Genomic DNA, 22,798 nt, shown 5'->3' with positions numbered 1-22,798 from the left:
TCTAAGTGCACTGGGCAGTCAGAGTGGACGATCAGGCAGCTGCTTCCTGCAATATCTAATCAATGCCTCAACTCAGTTAGGAGATCAAGACCCTATGGACCCAAAAACAGGACCTAGAATATTTCAGTAACCTGATAATTCTATTCCTAGGCTTCTGTAGATGGTACTCAAGGCCAAAGGAGAGATAACAAAGTAATAAAATGTAAGTGTGACATTACCTCTGAAAATGTATGGAGAGGCAGACATGGTTTTATCCAAACATAATACTTGTGTATGTTTCTCTTTTTAAACCAGGTATTCCCAATCACCAGCCCTATCTAAGCACACAACTCTACAAGCTGTTCACCATTTCCATTCCCTTTACTGAATATCCCATGCCTCCTAATCATACCCTCAACTGCCACAAGTGCCCCCCCCTCCCCACCCACCCACCCTTTGAAGTGCTAGGTGTATAAAATATTATTTATCATATTTACTATACTTCGTCGCTGTCTCCTGCATTAGCGAGGTAGCGCAAGGAAACAAATGAAAGAATGGCCCAACCCACCCACATACACGTATATACATACTCGTCCACACATGCAAATATACATACCTATACATCTCAACGTATACACACACAGACATATACATATATACAGATGTACATAATTCATACTTTTTGCCTTTATTCATTCCTGTTGCCACCCTACCACACAAGAAATGACAACCCCCTCCCCCCCTGCATGTGCGCGAGGTTTAGCGCTAGGAAAAGACAACAAAGGACACATTCGTTCACACTCAGTCTCTAGCTGTCATGTATAATGCACCAAAACCCACAGCTCCCTTATCACATCCAGGCCCCACACAACTTTCCATGGTTTACCCCACACGCTTCACATGCCTGGTTCAATCCATTGACAGCACATCGACCCGGTATACCACATCGTTCCAATTCACTCTATTCCTTGCACGCCTTTCACCCTCCTGCATGTTCAGGCCCCGATCACTCAAAATCTTTTTCACTCCATCTTTCCGCCATATATTGTCCTTAAACATTTAATAACCAACATTTCCACTCCTCCACACACTATATGTAGCCTATGCCTTGCATCCATACAACATTGTTGGGACCGCTATACCTTCAAACATATCTATTTTTGCCCTTCCAGATAATGCACTCTCTTTTAAAACATTCTTCAGGGCTCCCAGAACTATCATATGCTTTCTCCAGTTTCATAAATCCATATACAAATCCTTTTGTTTCTCTAAGTATTTTTCACACATTTCTTTGAAGCAAACAATCTGATCCACACATCCTTTACTACTTCTGAAGCCACACTGTTCCAACTTCCCAATCTGATGCTTTGCACTTGCCTTCACCCTCTCAATCATCACTCTCCTGTACAACTTACCAGGTACACTCAACAAATTATACCTCTATAGTTTGGACACTCACCTTTGATCCTCTTGCTTTTATACAAAGGCACTATACATGCATTCTGCCAAACTTCATGCACCTTACATACATGCATACATATGGTGAAAATCCAAATCAACCAATCAACAACACAATCACCCTATTTCTTTGGAAATTCAATTGCAATACCATCACTCCATCTGCTATGCCACATTTCATCTTGTGGAAGGCCTTCAACACCTTTTCTTTCTTCACCAAATCACTGTCCAAGATTCATGCACTTTACATATGACCCCAATTCCAATGCTGTACATCTGCCAACCCATCATCAAACACATTTAACAATCCCTCAAAATACTCACTCTGCCTCCAAACTTCACTGCCTGTTACTACTTCCCCATTTTCCCCCTTCACTAAGATTCCTATTTGTTCTCTTGTTACATGCACACTATTAACTTCTTTCTAAAACATTATATTCTCCCTGAAGTATATTGATACTTGTTCACCTCAACTCTTATTTGCCTTCTTTTTCATCCCCTGAACCTTCCTTTTGATCTCTGGATGTTTTCTCCTATGCATTAACCAATCATTTGCCCACCTTCCCTGTGAGTACCACCCATGTAACTCTCTTTTTACTTTCACTTGCAACTTTACTTCATCATCTCACCAATCACTGCCCTTTCTAACCTGCCCACCTCCCATCTTACACATGTCATGTGCTTCTTTTGCACATAGCAGCACCATTTACCTAAATACCTCCCATTCCTCACCCAGCCTCCTAGGTTTGTTTACTCCCAGCTTTTTCATTCTACACTTAATATCTCTTGGTATTTCTTAACACAAGTCTCTTTTCCATGCTTACTTACTTTCCCTACTCTCTACTCACCCATAAAAATCTCTTTTTTTCCAAAAACCCTTAGAAATCTTTACCCCTGCCTCCACAAGGTAATGATCAAACATCCCACCAGCTGCCCCTCTCAATACATTCATATCTAAAAGTCTCTCTTGCATGCCTTTCAATCAGTATGTAATCCAATCATTCCTGCTCACCATCTTTCCTAATTATACCTACTGTGTCCACAAAAATCAGTCTTCCATATATTTTCAGAGGCAACACAAGAATAAGGTTCATTGTGGGTGCAAGCACATGATGCATTTAGGATGAAATTATTGTCCATCTGGTTGCTGAGACTAGTTTCTATTGGTGTGAACATCAACAACCCACCTCAGTGTGCCTCAAGCTATCTTGAGAGAACAGTGTTTTGTCTTTCTTTTCTAGGCTCTCACTTCATTTTAAGAATTTTGTTTCTAGATGCTGTATTTCTTCCACCTATGCTTCAATATTGCTTGCTCTTACCTTTCTAAGAAGAAAATGTGGGTACATGAGAGATTTCTAAGTGCACTGGGCAGTCAGAGTGGACGATCAGGCAGCTGCTTCCTGCAATATCTAATCAATGCCTCAACTCAGTTAGGAGATCAAGACCCTATGGACCCAAAAACAGGACCTAGAATATTTCAGTAACCTGATAATTCTATTCCTAGGCTTCTGTAGATGGTACTCAAGGCCAAAGGAGAGATAACAAAGTAATAAAATGTAAGTGTGACATTACCTCTGAAAATGTATGGAGAGGCAGACATGGTTTTATCCAAACATAATACTTGTGTATGTTTCTCTTTTTAAACCAGGTATTCCCAATCACCAGCCCTATCTAAGCACACAACTCTACAAGCTGTTCACCATTTCCATTCCCTTTACTGAATATCCCATGCCTCCTAATCATACCCTCAACTGCCACAAGTGCCCCCCCTCCCCACCCACCCACCCTTTGAAGTGCTAGGTGTATAAAATATTATTTATCATATTTACTATACTTCGTCGCTGTCTCCTGCATTAGCGAGGTAGCGCAAGGAAACAAATGAAAGAATGGCCCAACCCACCCACATACACGTATATACATACTCGTCCACACATGCAAATATACATACCTATACATCTCAACGTATACACACACAGACATATACATATATACAGATGTACATAATTCATACTTTTTGCCTTTATTCATTCCTGTTGCCACCCTACCACACAAGAAATGACAACCCCCTCCCCCCCTGCATGTGCGCGAGGTAGCGCTAGGAAAAGACAACAAAGGACACATTCGTTCACACTCAGTCTCTAGCTGTCATGTATAATGCACCAAAACCACAGCTCCCTTATCACATCCAGGCCCCACACAACTTTCCATGGTTTACCCCACACGCTTCACATGCCCTGGTTCAATCCATTGACAGCACATCGACCCCGGTATACCACATCGTTCCAATTCACTCTATTCCTTGCACGCCTTTCACCCTCCTGCATGTTCAGGCCCCGATCACTCAAAATCTTTTTCACTCCATCTTTCCGCCTTCAATTGGGTCTCCCATTTCTCCTTGTTCCCTCCACCTCTGACACATATATCCCCTTTGTCAATCTTTCTTCACTCATTCTCTCTATGTGACCAAACCATTTCAAAGCACCCTCTTCTGCTATCTCAACCACACTCTTTTTATTACCACACATCTCTCTTACCCTTTCATTACTTACTTGATCAAACCACCTCACACCACATATTGTCCTCAAACTTCTCATCTCCAGCACATCCACCCTCCTCCGCACAACACTATCTATAGCCCACGCCTCGCAACCATATAACATTGTTGGATCCACTATTCCTTCAAACATACCCATTTTTGCTTTCCAAGATAACGTTCTCAACATCCACACATTTTTCAACACTCCCAGAACTTTTGCCCCCTCCCCCACCCTATGATTCACTTCCGCTTCCATGGTTCCACCCAATGCCAAATCCACTCCCAGATATCTAAAACACTTCACTTCCTCCAGTTTTTCTCCATTCAAACTTACCTCCCAATTGACTTGTCCCTCAACCCTACTGTACCTAATAACCTTACTCTTATTCGCATTTACTCTCAGCTTTCTTCTTTCACACACTTTACCAAACTCAGTCACCAGCTTCTGCAGTTTCTCATCTGAATCAGCCCCCAGCGCTGTATCATCAACGAACAACAACTGACTCACTTCCCAAGCTCTCTCATCCACAACAGACTGCATACTTGCCCCTCTTTCCAAAACTCTTGCATTCACTTCCCTAACAACCCCATGCCTGAACGAATTAAACAACCATGGAGACATCACGCAACTCAGCCGCAAACCTACATTCACTGAGATCCAATCACTTTCCTCTCTTCCTACACATACACAAGCCTTACATCCTCAAAAAACTTTTCACTGCTTTTAACAACTTACCTCCCATACCATATATTTTCAATACCTTCCACAGAGCATCTCTATCAACTCTATCATATGCCTTCTCCAGATCCATAAATGCTTTTCTAAGTATTTCTCATACATTTTTCAAAGCAAACACAATCCACACATTCTGAAACCACACTGCTCTTCCCCAATCTGATGCTCTGTACATGCCTTCACCCTCTCAATCAATACCCTCCCATATAATTTACCAGGAATACTCAACAAACTTATACCTCTGTAATTTGAGCACTCACTCTTTTACCCTTTGCCTTTGTACAATGGCACTATGCGAGCATACCGCCAGTCCTCAGGCACCACACCATGAGTCATACATACATTAAATAACCTTACCAACCAGTCAACACTACAGTCACCCCTTTTTTAATACATTCCAGTGCAATACCATCCAAACCTGCTGCCTTGCTGGCTTTCATCTTCCGCAAAGCTTTTACTACCTCTTCTCTGTTTACCAAGTCATTCTCCCTAACCCTCTCACTTTGCACACCACCTCGACCAAAACACCCAATATCTGCCACTCTATCATCAAACACATTCAACAAACCTTCAAAATACTCACTCCATCTCCTTCTCACATCACCACTACTTGTTATCACTTCCCCATTAGCCCCTTTCACTGATGTTCCCATTTGTTCCCTTGTCTTACGCACTTTATTTACCTCCTTCCAAAACATCTTTTTATTCTGCCTAAAATTCAATGATACTGTCTCACCCCAACTCTCATTTGCCCTCTTTTTCACCTCTTGCACTTTTCTCTTGACCTCCTGCCTCTTTCCTTCATACATTTCCCAGTCATTTGCATTATTTCCCTGCAAAATCGTCCAAATGCCTCTCTCTTCTCTTTCACTAATAATCTTACTTCTTCATTCCACCACTCACTACCCTTTCAAATCTGCCCACCTCCCACGCTTCTCATGCCACAAGCATCTTTTGCACAAGCCATTACTGCTTCCCTAAATACATCCCATTCCTCCCCCACTCTCCTTGCGTCCTTTGTTCTCACCTTTTTCCATTCTGTACTCAGTCTCTCCTGGTACTTCCTCACACAAGTCTCCTTCCCAAGCTCACTTACTGGTCACCACTCTCTTCACTCCAACATTCTCACTTCTTTTCTGAAAACCTCTACAAATCTTCACCTTCGCCTCCACAAGATAATGATCAGACATCCCTCCAGTTGCACCTCTCAGCACATTAACATCCAAAAGTCTCTCTTTCGCACGTCTAACAATTAACACGTAATCCAATAACGCTTTCTGGCCATCTCTCCTACTTACATACGTATACTTATGTATATCTCTCATTTTAAACCAGGTATTCCCAATCACCAGTCCTTTTTCAGCACATATATCTACAAGCTCTCCACCATCACCATTTATAACACTGAACACCCTATGTACACCAATTATTCCCTCAACTGCCACATTCATCTTTGCATTCAAATCACCCATAACTATAACCCAGTCTCGTGCATCAAAACAACTAACACACTCATTCAGCTGCTCCCAAAACACTTGCCTCTCATGATCTTTCTTCTCATTCCCTGGTGCATATGCACCAATAATCACCCATCTCTCTCCATCAACTTTCAGTTTTACCCATATCAATCTAGAGTTTACTTTCTTACACTCTACCACATACTCCCACCACTCCTGTTTCAGGAGTAGTGCTACTCCTTTCCATGCTCTTTTCCTCTCACTAACCCCTGACTTTACTCCCAAGACATTCCCAATCCACTCTTCCCCTTTACCCTTGAGCTTCGTTTCACTCAGAGCCAAAACATCCAGGTTCCTTTCCTCAAACATACTACCTATCTCTCCTTTTTTCTCATCTTGGTTACATCCACACACATTTAGACACCCCGATCTGAGTCTTCGAGGAAGATGAGCACTCCCCGCATGACTCCTGTTTCCCCGTTTAAGATGAACAGTAATGATACAGACATACACACAGGGTAATGATCAGTAATTATTCACCCCAATTAACATCATTTTGCCAAAACACTGTTTATGAATTAAGTGCCATATGTCAGACTTTTGAGAACAATATCATGAAATTTGACTGGCACATTAATGTGACAGATATAGACTTCTTTGGATGACGTTCATTTGTAGACCAAATGTTACACTTCATTAGTATCAGTTTCACCCAGTTCCACCATACACACTGTATGCAACTGTTCTGAATGACTTTTAAACATCATTTTATTTTCAAACCTTATCAAGCCAAAGAAATATGAATGAAAAATGCCCAGCAAAATATGGTTCTACCTCTGATAAGAAAATACTTGGAAAAGTACTAATGCAGAAGTTAAATCATATGTTTAAAGACATTGTACTGCTGGGCAACAAGCTATTTATGTCAACAGGATGCTTGGGTTACAGCCTATGTCAGTCAGAACAGTCTGTGTTAATGCACACAAAATCAGAATGTGCTCAGGCACTATCAAGATAACTAATACCAAGGATGGTGTAATGGAAAAGATGGAAAGACTTTTAATTGTTTGGACCAAAGATAAAAAATCAGGACAATGTGCCTCTCAGCAAAACAGTTATTGAGGAAATGCTCAAAGTTTGTTTGAAGGCAAAGAAAGAATAGGGTGAAAGTTCAGACATACTAGATGCTGTCAATGCTTGTCATGACTGGTTTAAACATATCAGAAAGAGTACCTGTCTACATAATTTGAGAGTGAGTGGTGAAGCTGCTAGAGCTGAACATGAAGTGGAAAGAAATTATCCTAACATGCTCAAAAAAAGATGATCCAAACAGAAAACACAGTTCTGCAGTTAACAGGGTAATAACCTTTGGCATTAATTGCTACATAGAGCTGTACCAATAAAAGAGTAAGAAAGCTCTCCAACAATTTTTAAACAAATTTCTCTGTCTAAAGAAAAGGCCCTGAAAAGCTCCAGCATACCATGACAACCAATAACCAGTCCTTCAATTTCATCCTCAGATGAAAAGTTACAACAAGCCTGCCCCTGTCTAAATAACTCCACAACCTCTCACCCCTACATCTGCAAAAAATTCAGATGAGTAACATCTTACATTTATTTACTGTTTCATATTTCTATATATTTACCAAAGTTATAATAACAAAATACTGGTACTTGATCAATATTTTGCTTTATATCACAATAAGAAATCTTTGACTAGATATGTCCAATAGGAAAACAGAGTCTACCTATATCATCAGGTTAATGGAACAATTAATGCATCAAATGCTATTTCATTTCAAAATGCCCTTCTCAGGAATGCATCTCAAACATATAATGGGGTTTGTCTATACAGACAGATAATTAAATGAAGCAAACTGTTGCCCATGGAAACACTACTAAATGAGAGGAATTTTTCTTTTCTTCCACTTATGGTAGGTCCTTAAAATTCAACACCACTTAGTAACTGCATTATGTTCTAAATACATACTGCAACCTTCAAAGATTGTTGCATTTCTTCTCCCTTTCCAACAGTGCCTCCACTTCTACATCTCTAAAATTCATGCTTTTCCATTCTGCTTTTCCATGAGTGTGTACCTTTTGATGTAGCCATAATTGTTTTCACACATTCACAATGCCAGCTTACTTATATGATAGTCAAATAAAGTTAAAATCATTCAGTAAATGATCTGAATATTACTGTGAAAACTGATAACTAAAATTGTAAACATGTTTTGTCACCAAAATACTTGAATAAATATAAGCAAGTTCTAAAAGTAAGACAATGAAAACTGATGCAGAGAGATCAGTAAATTCCTGCTTATGGGCATTTGTTAAAAATAATACATGCATGACCCCAATAATCTGTTATTTTTAGGGAAACCATCAGTACATAGGTATACTGATCATATAAACAAATACACTAAAAAACTGGCTGTATGGCGCTTTGACTTGTAAATTTCCTTATCTTTCAATCTTCATTAGAGAATAACTTGACACAGACATTTTAAAAGTTGAAGAACACTGACTATAAATTGATATATATACTGCAAGGTTTAAGTATTACTGTTTCATGCATTGGCAATATCTACGATAATAGTCAAGGTCATATTCTGGTTTACATATAATTGATACTTTTGTGACTATACCACAACTGTTGCACGTATGCATTAATAACAGATGAAGTTCAATTTAGCTAATCAAGATCTTTAGACGACTAATACAGAGCACATCTATACCAATACCTCTTTTCAGTAACTTGACTCGAAAGAAGGCCTTCAAATGAAAATTATAATGCTGCTCCCTATCATGGTACTGTATTACCATATGCATTACCATTTGTTTCATTCATCCATCAGTATACCATGTAATGTACACCTTAGATAAGATGACTAGCTTTGGTGATAAAAAAAATATCAAATTCTCATCTTCTAAAAAAAAAAAAAAAAAAAAAAAAAAAAAAAAAAAAAGCTGCTGGAAAATATCACTTATGCATTGTTTTATTTCATGATGCATACTTAAATCAATGATCATCATATTTCTACCCTACTCTATCCTTACACCTTATATATTCAAAGGAACACCTTCACTTGCTTGTAACTTATGCATTGTGCCCAAAATTCTCCTCAGTATTCTAAAAACTTTAAACCTCAGTAAGAGCAGGTTCAAATTCAACTTTCATCTTTCATGGATACCTGAAAATAATACAATACAGCACTGAACTCATCTATGTTGACAATACGATGAGAGTGACACTGAGCACATCAAAGTTGACATTACTGATGAAAGTGAGTCAGGGAATGAAGATTGAGGTTGTTAGATAAAGCAGAGATATTGGCTCATAATAATGCAAAGGCATTATATATAACGTAACAGCACAATGTGGGTAACTCATGAATATCATGATTTTAAGTACATATGGTTTTAACAACCCCCAAATTAAAATGAGTCAGTACACAGCAAACTACCTTTGCTATCTCACACTGATATTAATAACTTATGAGTATGAGTAAATCTTATGTAAACTCTATTAAAGCTAAAGGGCCAATATGACATTTATTCGATTTTGCTTCTTAAAACTGCATTATGAGCAATGGTGTGTCTGAGGAGTTTTGTTTCAAGTGTCTACAGAAGTGCTACCATGCACCTATTAAATTTAGCTTTGCAGTCTACTGCTCACTATGGGTGCTCATGAGTCATATATTATTACATCTGGGATGATAGGATAACTTTTAGACGTTATGGAACATCTGAGAAAGAATTCTTTTAATCAACAAGTCAAATGAGTTTTGAAAATCTCTTCCTAAGAATCATCTCAATTTAATCTTTATGAATAAAAAAATAATGAACACATGAGCAGCCACTTTAGGAGTATTGAACCAAATCAATAGTATTATTTCCTTGCATCTGTCTGTGAAATGATACATATCATTTATGGGCATGACTAAAAATGGATAAATGATATGAACTACAAAGCCCATACCTGTTATAACCCCCTTATGCCACATACATAGAACCAAAATCCTTGAGTGGCCAGTGGTGTAAGACATCCCTCAACATGAACCAGGTTTAGCTGAGTTTGTTGTTGAGAGTATACTGTGGATTTTCTTCCAGGAATGTTTTCAGTTTTGTGGGATAGTCTGTCATGACACCAGTGGCTCCAGTTTCGAAGGCACTGCGGAAATCTTCTTCCGTGTTCATTACCCAGAGATAAGTCTGTTGAGGATGTCACTCAATGTATAGTCACACAGTGATACATACAAATTAAATACAGTAATGACAAAAGGAAAGTACTTCGTATATGTGCTGGATAAACAAGCAAAATTTTACTCAGTAGTGTTTTGAATGCTGAACTTAGATTTCCCTAACATTCTAAAGAACAACACCTGGAAAATATTTTGTACATACAATGCTGATTTAAGAACCAGACATAGCATGATGATAAAACAAGCCTGACAGAAAAAAAATATTGTATGCAATGAGTCCTTAAAGGGTACAGCACCAGTATCTGATACCCACGCTTAATACAACTTACTCAAGGTGGCTGATGATAAAACCAGAATGGTAAGAAAACAAATAAACTATCATTAAGTAACCAATCAAGATTCAAAATAAAACAGCCATAAAACTATCTCTTTACATTATGACTTAAACTAATCTCACCAGCCACTTTGGAGAAAAAAAAATCAAGTGGCAAGCACCATAATGGCAGTGTGAAAAGATATCTCCTCAAGACTTTTTCTTCTGAAAACATTCTAATAACAATAGGAGTTGCCTAATTAACTACTAGACTAATTTTGAGTGGCCCAAGCTTTCAGCAAATTATCATTACCACTATCTTCCATTGGAAAATGATGCCTTGTATGTAATGGTGGCAAGTCTATCCAAAAAGTATAGTATTCTGCTGACACTATAAGGGCTTTAGTTCTTTGGATGGCTCTGATATTTACAGCCATTCTTCACACCACGAGGCTCAGCCCATATAATCTAATTTCACTTCAAAGTGATAACAAGTTCCATAAATGAAGACCACAAATAAAAAGCGGGAAGAAGTGTTTCTCTATATGGGACCTACAATTTCATAACTAAACTACATGCTAATGTAGATCCTATTACAAGAATGGAACTTTTAATGACAAAATGAATGGCAACAAAAAACTTTTAGAATACTTCCTACAACTCTCTATCTCTGTCTATATATCTATTATAACTAAGGCCACCCCAATTATTCTATGAGATGGAATATGTAAAAGCAACTTCTTACAAGAATCCAAGTTTATAGGTGTTTCTTACTTTTTCACACTACACACCAAACTGAATATAAAAATGAGACCAAAGTTTCCATTCATATCACCTCCATACACAAAATGTTTCTATTATACATGATTCCAAATGATTCTGCTGGCATCCACGTCTAAAATATATCAAGCCCTTATTACTTATCTTGCTGTATGGTTTCTATCAAATCTCCTATTCTAATTCTCCGATTTGTATTTTCCACCATATTCCATGTACTTTTTGACCAACCTATCATCTGTCATTTGGTCTACATAACCATACCATATCAAAAGACTTTTATCTATGCTTCCATGACAAAAGAGAACCACATTTTTGTCCTCATCAAGTGTGCACTATTTCTTAAGATAAAAGATTACTGCTTATTACTACAAGCAGAAACAACTAATATCAAGCAAGATGATTAAGACAAAGAATCAAAGATGTAAAATAAGAAAAAAAAAAAAAAAAGAATAACCTTTGATACCTTGAATGGGAAAAAGCTTGTATTCTATGAGGAAAGTTAAAGCTGGTCCTGCTTATGCCTAGCACTGCAATACAGGTTTTATTAACCTTACTTACAGCCAACCCACAAACAGGTACACAACTTACAGCAATGTAGGGAATAGCTGTATGGATACTGGAACCTTGGAGCACAGTTAACCAAACACTTAAGTAGTCACAGCATTAGTTTGTGACTCAACATGAGCCTCAAGGTACTACACTCCAATAATAATCTGTCAACCAGAATGGATTCTCTTTTCATGAAACCAGGTCCCTTAGTCTTTGGAACAGCAGTCATTTTCCAAAGATCAGTAATTTTCACTATCATAAATCTTCACTCCTTTCTCCTGTACTAGCTGCTCTTATGGCAAATATCATGCTTTATGATCATTCTACTATGCCAGCAATCCACTGGGCAATACTCAGAACATTAATACTACAATATATTCCAACTATGAAACTTTAAGCACTTTGCAACTCTGCAAGCCCTGAGTTTTTTCCCAGTAGAAGTTATCATTTTACAGCAACAACTGCTACCATACAATCACCAAAGTAAAGACTGACTTCCTGTGTCTCATTCCAGTTTGAAAATCTCAAATAATGATGCACTTACTACTCTTTCACTAGGACCATGGAAGGGGGAGGAACATATACTTGGAACAACACTCAGATTATCAGATACAAGCCTGAAGGGTTTCCACTATTCTACTTTTTGTAAAATACTGAAATTAAGTTTACTGTGTTGGTTCTCTTATGCACCACTTAAAGAGGGAAGCCATACTGTAATAAAACTATCAATTTTTTATCTTAAATGGTTATATACCGGAAATTTCCTCTAAAAAATTAGAATTTCTAGGGTATCAAAATACCTTTTCTTGGCAACCTGTGCTATATCCTCATACCCTGGTAATGGTAGTCAGTGGTGCTGATCTGAAGTCTGCTGTCTTGACTTTTCTTCTGGCATGAGTAGAAGGCACAGAACTCAGGACCTATCTTCTTGCTTGGTAAATAAATGGGAACCAACTTCAGTTAGGTGTAGCTACCACAATGCTTTAAGCTTTCCCGAGGAAAGTTTGAGTTAAGATACCTTGACTTCTGATACTAAATGCATCTATATGATGTGTACACAGGGTCCTCAGCCCATCTCTGTAACTTGCCTATCTACTGTTTTACAGTCCATATACATATGCACAGACATGACCTTGTGTATGTGTGAGTTGTACTGAATGCATGGGGTTCTCAGTACATCCCTGTAAATTGTTACAAATATTATTCTATTCTCCATATATGTGAGTACTGACAAAAGAAGTTATGTGTGTGTCTGTGTTAAATACAAGGGGCCTTTAGTCCATCTCTAAGATTTAAATCTTATATTACTGTACTATCGATATATTTATGACCCTTCCTATACTGGGTTTGATTCTACATAAGTGACTGTTTTTACATTACAGGGAGATAGCTTCACACTCTAAGGGCACCATCTATTATACTTTTTGTACCATCATAGAGACTTTTAAATCATTATAAGCTGTGCATTCATCATCCCCTCGTTTACTCTATTCCACCCATCCACTATGCTTACACTAAACCAGTATTTCTTCACATCCTTCTTAGCCATCCTCTATCTTGGCTTCTGATCATGTTTTCTAGTAATTTTGGTATTGCAGCTTGTGAAGAGCTGTTGAATGTCAATATCATCCAGTTGCTTTACGAACTTAAATCCTGTTACCTGCTTATCCCTGTCCATTCTCTCCCCTGAAGTGGACAGCTGTGCAGCCTTCAACCTTTCACTGTTGCTATGCTCTTGTTAGTCTGCTATCATCTTGAATGCTCTTCTTTGGAGCTTACCAATTATGTCTGTGTTTCTTTAAGTATGGCGACCAGACATATAATCCAATTTTAGTTGTGAATTACTTACCAAACATTTCCTTATCCATATACTTGAATACAATATCAATATTTGCAAGAAGACAGTTCTAATTTTTTCATAACTCTTCTGATGTGAAAACTCTGGGAGACATCGACAGCAAACAGATCTTCATGAGATAAATCGACAAAGTACCCAGCGGCCATGCCAAGAATCTAGTCAAGAATCTTGTTGGAAAGGGTGTTATGAAGTACTGTTTTAATGTGTGGGCAATGGAAGGTTAAAATAGATTAAGCAATGAAACTAAATGCCAACAGCATGCAAATATTTATAAACTAACTAAATGTTTATAAAGTTCAAGAGATGGAGCCCAATGAGTGTAGAACTCTCACCCTGTACTGTAAAAAAAAATATTAACACACTCTGTTGAGAAAATGTTTTGAAATCATTAATCTAAAAGATCTGTAACACAAGGTCCAAAACACAAACAAGGGCTCTTGTGTCATCTGCAACCAGAGCTCCAACGAGGTTCTGTAATGCTTGATGAGGGATTAAAAATTTCTCTGTCAAACACCCTTCATGCAGTTCCCCAGTGTATTGCCTGTACTCTACAAAAGAATTGGGGACCTCAGGACAAAGAATTTTGTCTTTAACTCCCAAATGATGATATGGCATGAAAATATAATCTCAAGCAAACGTTGAGAAGCATACCAGCAACAACAACTCTATTTATTTAAGACAAATAAAGCCCTACTGACGTTCTGTGAAGGAACAGTTCCACATGGTATCTAAAAGGATTCCTTCTTGGTGAAAACCCTCCAAATTAGTCTCCCAATGTACCATTGGCACATAAATTGTAGCATGGGCCCTTAAGCATCAGGGTTTGTCTTCATCTTCTCTCATCAATGAAACAGTTACATGATACTCTCTTAAGAAGCAAAAATCAAGCAATACATGAGTACCCACTAAGATTCTTTTGCTGAAGGCAATCAAAGTCACATTAAGTCCAATAAAGGAACAGTCCCATGAGGTAGTGCATGGGGTTTCTCAGAGAAGATATCCTCCTACTCAATTTTCTTAAAGCAGCAGCAGTGTCCTTCATGTTTAAGGTTCTTTATTTGCCACTCTTACCAACGATACAAGGTTATGAGCTAATCTCTATAAAATAAGTCAGCAATTAAACCAGAAATGACAAAGAAACAACATCATTGAATGGAATTTACTAGGGGACTGTCTGAGTAGTAATCTTCTATCATGGGTGAACTAGAGTGGTGATCCTTTTCAACACAGTCCAATATTATTCCCATAAAAGCAGAACATTTGGTATATGTCTTGTGTGTGATCATCAAATCCTAGGTCAACAAACGAAACCCCCATTCTGAAATACTTATGAATGACATATCATCTACACTCTTAACTACATCACATTTATCATATTAAAAAAAACAGCAAAACAAAATAAAAATTATGGAACACATAAAAATAAAGATTAGGTGTTTGACTGACCTATGGTTATCATTACACTGTGGTAGCTGACATTGACAGTGTCTCCAGGTGAACTAGTTAGCAAGATACGACAAAATACTTATGACTCAAGGCAAGGAAACATAAAGAAAAGAGAAGGGTACACTACAGATATGATATTTCTGAAAGCCAGAAGCAAAGGTGAGGATATGTTAACAAATGTCATGCAATGGTCAGTAAGAGTGTACTTTGCAAATATTAGCAACTGAATGATGATAATGACAGGCAGCTTGGCTATATCTTAACATGCCATGATATCATACACCTCGGTAGGTGGTTCTATGGTTTTTGAGTTCTGTGAATGAGCATCAACCAGTGTGATATGTTTCATACCAGTAAACAGATGTGAATCCCCATGGATACACCAATTCTGAAGCTATGACAGCATTTTAACTCCCAACAACCAAAAGCTCTCTTAAAAGTTCATGGAGACATGTCTGTAGGAAAGAAAAATTTCCAAAAGACTACTGACATCAAGTAATTAAACAAATCAAAAGTCCTGCTTTGATGATTATTCGATGTTAAGAATACAACAAAATACTGCCTTACCTGAACCCCTCGCTTTGAGAGATGTTCAAACAGTGAGCGCCTGATTAGCAGCATGTTGGCGATTTTGGCTAACACAGTATGCCACCACTTAAATCCAAAGTGAGTACCATATATCCTGTTTAAGAAGGCATTGTCATTAATCTTTTTCCTAACATTTTGACAAAGGGCTTCTACATGCAAAGCTAATTGTAGGCCCTCATAATGTATTTGTTCATACATGTAAACATTCACACACACACACAGACATAGAGTCCCACATACATAATGAAGCTCAGCCCATCCACAAACAGTAATGAAGCAGGAACATAGTAAAAGGAGGCATAGATTTGACCATAACTTTGCAGGAGCAGCAAAGCATGTCAGAAAATGGGGGTGTTGGTATATCTTCCTTCCCTGGTGTGGAGAATCAAAAAGTATTATAATTTATTGAACTGATCACTCAAGTGACTTAATACCACCATTGCCCATCCATCCCAAATGCACCCACGTACTGAGAGATGTGCTTCTTAACAGTCTAGTGACTCGACTGGAGACAAGGAAACTTAAATGAAATGAAATTTGAATGAATGTCTACATGTCCAGGTGATTTCAGAAAATAATTATCTCCTAAGAAAAGGATGACAATTCAAGAAATGTCACTGAAAGTTCTTTCACAAAAGAGTAGGGAACTGAGGTGTCATCAAGTACCCAACTTAATACCAGAAAACCACTTTAGGAGCATTGTTAATGAAGAAAACTATCTCTTGGTTAATACCAAAGTGCACTCAAGAACTTGGAGAAGGAAATATTCAGTAAACTACAGTAAATCCTTGATTTAATGGACCCAATATAACAGATTTCAGATTAAACAGACCAGATTTAACTCTCATTTGCCCTCTTTTTCAATCCCTGCACCTTCTTCTTGATCTCTTGCCACTTGTTCTTTTACATCTCCCAATCATGAGCACACTTTCCTTGTAAGTACTGCCCAAATGCCTCTCTTTTCTCTTTCACTAAAATCTTTCCTTCTTCAACTACACTTCAACAAAGTTACCCTTTCCCTATCAGTCCCCTAAACCAAAGATTTACTGTATTCACCACTTATGCCTGTACCACATCTAAAACAGAAAATGCACCTCAAGTTTGTGAAATTTGGTCATCTCATGTGAAGAAGCTTATAGATCTCATATCAATGTTTCAGTGGAGGACAACAAAGATCACACCTCAAATAGAAAGGAATTAAAGGTTAAGATCAGAGGCTTTAAATTTGCAAACAATGGAAGGCAGTACATATAGGAGAAAAATTTTTACATCTTTAAGTTTCTGAATGAAATTTTCAGTGTGATGGTGAGATTCTTTGAAGTCAACAAAGAAAGGTCAATGAAAGAATACAACAAAACACCAAGCAATATCCAATGATGCAAAACATACAGAGGTACTTCTATAGTATCTGACCAGCAGATAAATGGAAAGAGCTGTGATGAGGCTGTAAATGCACTCAGCATACAGAAATTTAAAAGTTGTACATAAGTCTCACTATTTTACACCTCAGTATCATGCAACTTGTGATATTTCTCAATAATTGTAGCAAAAAATATACACATATTTTGATTTAATAAAAGAAGTGAAAAATGATTGGAAAAAAAAAGACCCAATGAATCACCTCAACCTAAAAATGGTCTGACACTTACACTTCTGTAAATTTTGTGATGCCATGTACACTTTCAGCCTCAAAGTCTGTTGGGTCTTTTTTAGAGGAAACATTAAACAAGTATAACAATGCAGAAAAGGCTTATCTTACAATGAACAAACCAGAAAGGGAGTTAGCAGTGCAGCAAGATGTACCAAGGATGAAGTTACTGACAGGTTCTTGGAAAGGAGAAATATCATATCAACAGACCAGTGCCAATGATGAATCTAGCCATTGAAAGACAGTGTCAGTATCCTAATTCAATAGAAATGATACAGGACAAAGGGCCAAAAGGTGATACTCCCTCCAACATTACAGCCTGAGAGGGAGCACCAAATAGCAAGTAGAGAGTTTATCAACATGAAGATTTTATCGTATAGAAAGTAGAGAGTTTATCAACATGGAAATTTTATTGTAAAGTACGAACAGGAATTTCATCCTGCTCAGGTATTGGAATGAGATTATCTGGGGAGGAGACTCAAACCCAAAAATAAAAAAGATAAAAAAGCAATATAACTAACTCTGTGATGGCTAGATGGAGTATAAAGTCTGAGATAAAAAGGGAAGGCATGGAGGTCTTATTATTTTTCTTTCTCTTGATCTTGGTATCACACTTTACTTTTAATATGAATATACTGAGGTTTTTATAACTTCCATGACAACATATGTTGGAGTAAGGTGATAACTGATACAACAGGCTAGAATGTAGAGTTTAATCCATATGTTTTGACACAACTGTCTTCCTAAGTGGACTAACAGAGACTACAGATCAAAGATGCACCCAACCGACAGCTATATTCCTGCCAAAGTCTCTTGTCCATTGATTGGTGGGCTGGCTATCTTGGCACTGCCCCTTTCTTCCACTCATCTAAGGCTACCTTTGCTGCTTCCCATGCCCAGGTGACACCACCAGCTCTCAAACTGACGTAATCTTCTAAAAGTATGTATGCTGCTTCCAAGGACTTCCTTGACCTCTTGTTAAGGCCCTCTCTACCACTTGTGCATTTTCCCACCCTGGCAGGTGAGATTCTTCTTCCATGTGCATGACAATTGCACAAGGTGTTTTATGACATGTCCCTTTTGTATTTTTCTAATCTTCTAGTTGAGCCCTGTCCTGACTCACCATAGCATGATCAATTTTCAAAGGAGTGACAAAAGCACATATGCCAGTGTAGAATAGAAGATACATTGTGCAGGATGTAGCAAATCATACTATGGTGAATCAAAACAGGGTATGATTAAAAAATAAGAATACAAATGGGAAATAAGATATCATAAAACATCTAACGAGATTGTCGTGCATAAGGATGAAGAATCTCACCTTCCAAGGTGTAAAAATGCACAAGTGGTAGAGAGAGGCCTTAACAAGAGGTCAGCGAAGGCACTGGAAGCAGCAAACATACTTCTAGAAGATTCCATAAATTTGAGAGCTGGTAGTATCACCTGGGTAAGGGCAACAGTGAGGGTAGCCTTACATGAGGGGAAGAGAGGGGCAGGGCCAAGACAGCTGGCCCACCAGTCAATGAACATGGAACTTTGGCAGGAACAAGGCTGACCGGTGGAAGCATCTTTGATCTGTAATCTTTCCTGGTTCACTGAGGAAGACAGCTGTGTCAAAACATGGATTAAACTCTACACTCTAGCCTAATGTGCCAGTTACCAACTTTAATCCAAATTTTCAAGATATATTTACTAAACAAATCAAAAACTAGCAAGATAAAGAGACATGGCCGGTAAGTCTTAGGCAATTTTCTCATCTTGATATATGAGGATAGGATATGGAGGTCATTTGTTTGTCACAATCTACTCCTATCTCTTACACAGGAATAGCACTGATGGTGAGTAATATGAATATTCATTATATTAATATCATACACAATTGCCACCTCCCATGTTAGAGGTACCTCCAGGAAACATGAACAACGGCCCATCCATTCATATACACATATATATACATAAATGCCCATGTACATAAATATGGACACATACAAATATCAACATATACATATAGATTTGATAGAGATGCTCTGTGGAAGGTATTAAGAATATATGGTGTGGGAGGCAAGTTCTTAGAAGCAGAGAAAAATTTTTATCGAGGAAGAGAGGAAAGTGATTGGTTCTCAGTGAATGTAGGTTTGAGGCAGGGGTGTGTGATGTCTCCATGGTTGTTTAATTTGTTTATGGATGGGGTTGTTAGGGAGGTGAATGCAAGAGTTTTGGAAAGAGGGGTAAGTATGCAGTCTGTTGTGGATGAGAGAGCTTGGGAAGTGAGTCAGTTGTTGTTCGCTGATGATACAGAGCAGGTGGCTGATTTGTGTGAGAAACTGCAGAAGCTGGTGACTGAGTTTGGTAAAAAGTGTGAAAGAAGGCTGAGAGTAAATGTGAATGAGAGCAAGGCTATTAGGTACAGTAGGGTTGAGGGACAAGTCAACTGGGAGATAAGTTTGAATGGAGAAAACCTGGAGGAAGTGAAGTGTTTTAGATATCTGGGAGTGGATTTGGCAGCGGATGGAACCATGGAAGCGGAAATGAATCATAGGATGGGGGAGGGGGCAAAAGTTCTGGGAGCGTTAAAGAATGTGTGGAAGTCAAGAACATTATCTCGGAAAGCAAGAATGGGTATGTTTGAAGGAATGGTGGTTCCAACAATGTTATATGGTTGCAAGGAGTGGGCAATGGATAGAGTTGTGCGGAGGAGGGTGGATGTGTTGGAAATGAGATGTTTAAGGACAATATGTGGTGTGAGGTAGTTTCATCGGATAAGTAATAATAGGGTAAGAGAGATGTGTAGTGATAAAAAGAGTGTGGTTGAGAGAGATGAAGAGGGTGTTTTGAAATGGTTTGGTAACATGGAGAGAATGAGTGAGGGAAGATTGACAAAGAGGATATATATGTCAGAGGTGGAGGGAACGGGGAGAAGTGGGAGACGAAATTGGAGGTGGAAAGATAGAGTGAAAAAGATTTTGAGTGATTGGGGCCTGAACATGCAGGAGGGTGAAAGGAGTGCAAGGAATAGAGTGAATTGGAACGATGTGGCATACTGAGGTCGACGTGCTGTCAATGAATTGAACCAGGGCATGTGAAGCATCTGGGGTAAACCATGAAAAGTTCTGTGGGGCCTGGATATGGAAAGGGAGCTGTGGTTTTGGTGCATTATTACATGACAGCTAGAGACTGAATTTGAACGAAAGTAGCCTTTGTTATCTTTTCCTAGCGCTACCTCGCCCACATTTGGGGGGAGGGGGTGGTTACTTTATGTGTGGTGGGGTGGCGATGGGAATGAATAAAGGCAGACAGAATGAGTTATGTGCACGTGTATATATGTATATGTCTGTGTGTGTGTATATATAAGCATACGTTGAGATGTATAGGTATGTATATTTGCGTGTGTGGACGTGTATGTATATACATGGTGTATGTGGGTGGGTTGGGCCATTCTTTCAGCTGTTTTCTTGCATTACCTTGCTAACGTGGGAGACAGTGACAAAGCAAAATAAATAAAAACAAAAAAAATAAATACATATATATGGAATATCCTCACCAACCAGTCAACAACATAGTCACCCCTTTTTTAATAAATTCCACTGCAATACCATCCAATCCCATCGCCTTGCTGGCTTTCATCTTCCGCAAAGCTTTCACTACCTCTTCTCTGTTTACCAAAGCATTCTCCCTCACCCTCTCACTTTGCACACCAACTTGACCAAAACACCCTATATCTGCCACTCTATCATCAAACACATTCAACAAACCTTCAAAATACTCACTCCATCTCCTTCTCACATCACCATTACTTGTTATTACCTCCTCATTAGCTCCCTTCTCCAATGTTCCCATTTGTTCTCTTGTCTAACTCATTTTATTTACCTCCATCCAAAACATATTATTCTCTCTAATATCTAATGATACTCTCTCACCCTAACTTTCATTTGCCCTCTTTTTCACCTCTTCCATCTTTCTCTTGACCTCCTGCCTCTTTTTATTATACATCTCCCACTCATTTGCACTATTTCCCTGCAAAAATTGTCCAAATGCCTCTCTCTTCTCTGTCACAAACAATCTTACTTCTTCATCCCACCACTCACTACCCTTACTAATCTGCCCACCTTCTATGCTTCTCATGCCACAAGCATCTTTTGCGCAGCCATCACTGCTTCCCTGAATATATCCCATTCCTCCTCCACCCCCCTTATGTCATTTGCTCTCATCTTTTTCCATTCTGACTCAATCTCTCCTGGTACTTCCTCTCACAAGTCTCCCAACCTCACTTCCTCTCACCACTCCCTTCACCCCGACATTCACTCTTCTTTTCTGAAAACCTCTACAAATCTTCACCTTCGTCTCCACAAGATAATGATCATACATCCCTCCAATTGCTCCTCTCAGCACATTAACATCCAAAAGTCTCTCTTTCACCCACCTATCAATTGATACGTGATCCAATATAAATCTCTAGCCATCCCTCCTACTTACATACGTATGCTTATGTATATCTCTCTTTCTAAATCTGGGTATTCCCAATCACCAGTCCTTTTTCAACACATAAATCTACAAGCTCTTCACAATTTCCATTTCCAAAACTGAACAACCCATGTACACCAGTTATACACTCAACTGCCATATCATTCAACTTTGCATTCAAATCACCCATCACTATAACCCTGGTTTCGTGCATCAAAGCTCCTAACACACTCACTCAGCTGCTCCCAAAGCACTTCCCTCTCATGATCTTTCTTCTCATGGCCAGGTGCATGTATGTATGGGTCATGGCGAAGGGCCTGAGGATTGGAGGAATGCATGCATAGTGCCATTGTACAAAGGCAAAGGGGATAAAAGTGAGTGTTCAAATTACAGAGGTATAAGTTTGTTATCCCTGGGGATAGGGGAGAAAGAATACTTCCCACACATTCCTCATGTGTCGTACCACTACTCCAGCAACAGGAGTTGTGGGAATATGTGATGGAGTGTAAGAAAGTAAACTCTAGATTGATATGAGTGTGGAGAGAGATGGGTGATTATTGGTGCATATGCACCTGGGCATGAGAAGAAAGATCATGAGAGGCAAGTGTTTTGGGAGAAGCTGAGTGACTGTGTTAGTAGTTTTGATGCACGAGACCAGGTTATAGTGATGGGTGATTTGAATGCAAAGGTGAGTAATGTGGCCATTGAGGGAATAATTGGTGTACATGGGGTGTTATATAATGTATGTATGACTCATGGTGAGGTGCCTGAGGATTGGCAAAAT

At 38.6% G+C, this 22,798-nt stretch overlaps 1 protein-coding gene across 1 annotated transcript in view; it reads right to left on the bottom strand.

Annotated features, from left to right (window-relative positions):
* Positions 1-5,211: 5,211 nt before the first annotated feature.
* LOC139755007 (lysophospholipase D GDPD1-like) overlaps positions 5,212-22,798 on the bottom strand; it is a 183,328-nt gene continuing 165,741 nt past the window's right edge. The window contains exons 6-7 of the mRNA XM_071672915.1: positions 15,885-15,999; positions 5,212-10,381 (exon numbers count right to left, since the gene is read on the bottom strand). Of these exons, the coding sequence (XP_071529016.1) occupies positions 10,235-10,381; positions 15,885-15,999 (262 nt within the window). The 3' untranslated portion in view covers positions 5,212-10,234. The remainder of the gene's footprint in view (positions 10,382-15,884; positions 16,000-22,798) is intronic.

Source organism: Panulirus ornatus, chromosome 18, assembly GCF_036320965.1.
Source record: "Panulirus ornatus isolate Po-2019 chromosome 18, ASM3632096v1, whole genome shotgun sequence".
Classification (NCBI taxonomy): domain Eukaryota; kingdom Metazoa; phylum Arthropoda; class Malacostraca; order Decapoda; family Palinuridae; genus Panulirus; species Panulirus ornatus.
This window is presented reverse-complemented; position numbering and strand designations above follow the sequence as displayed.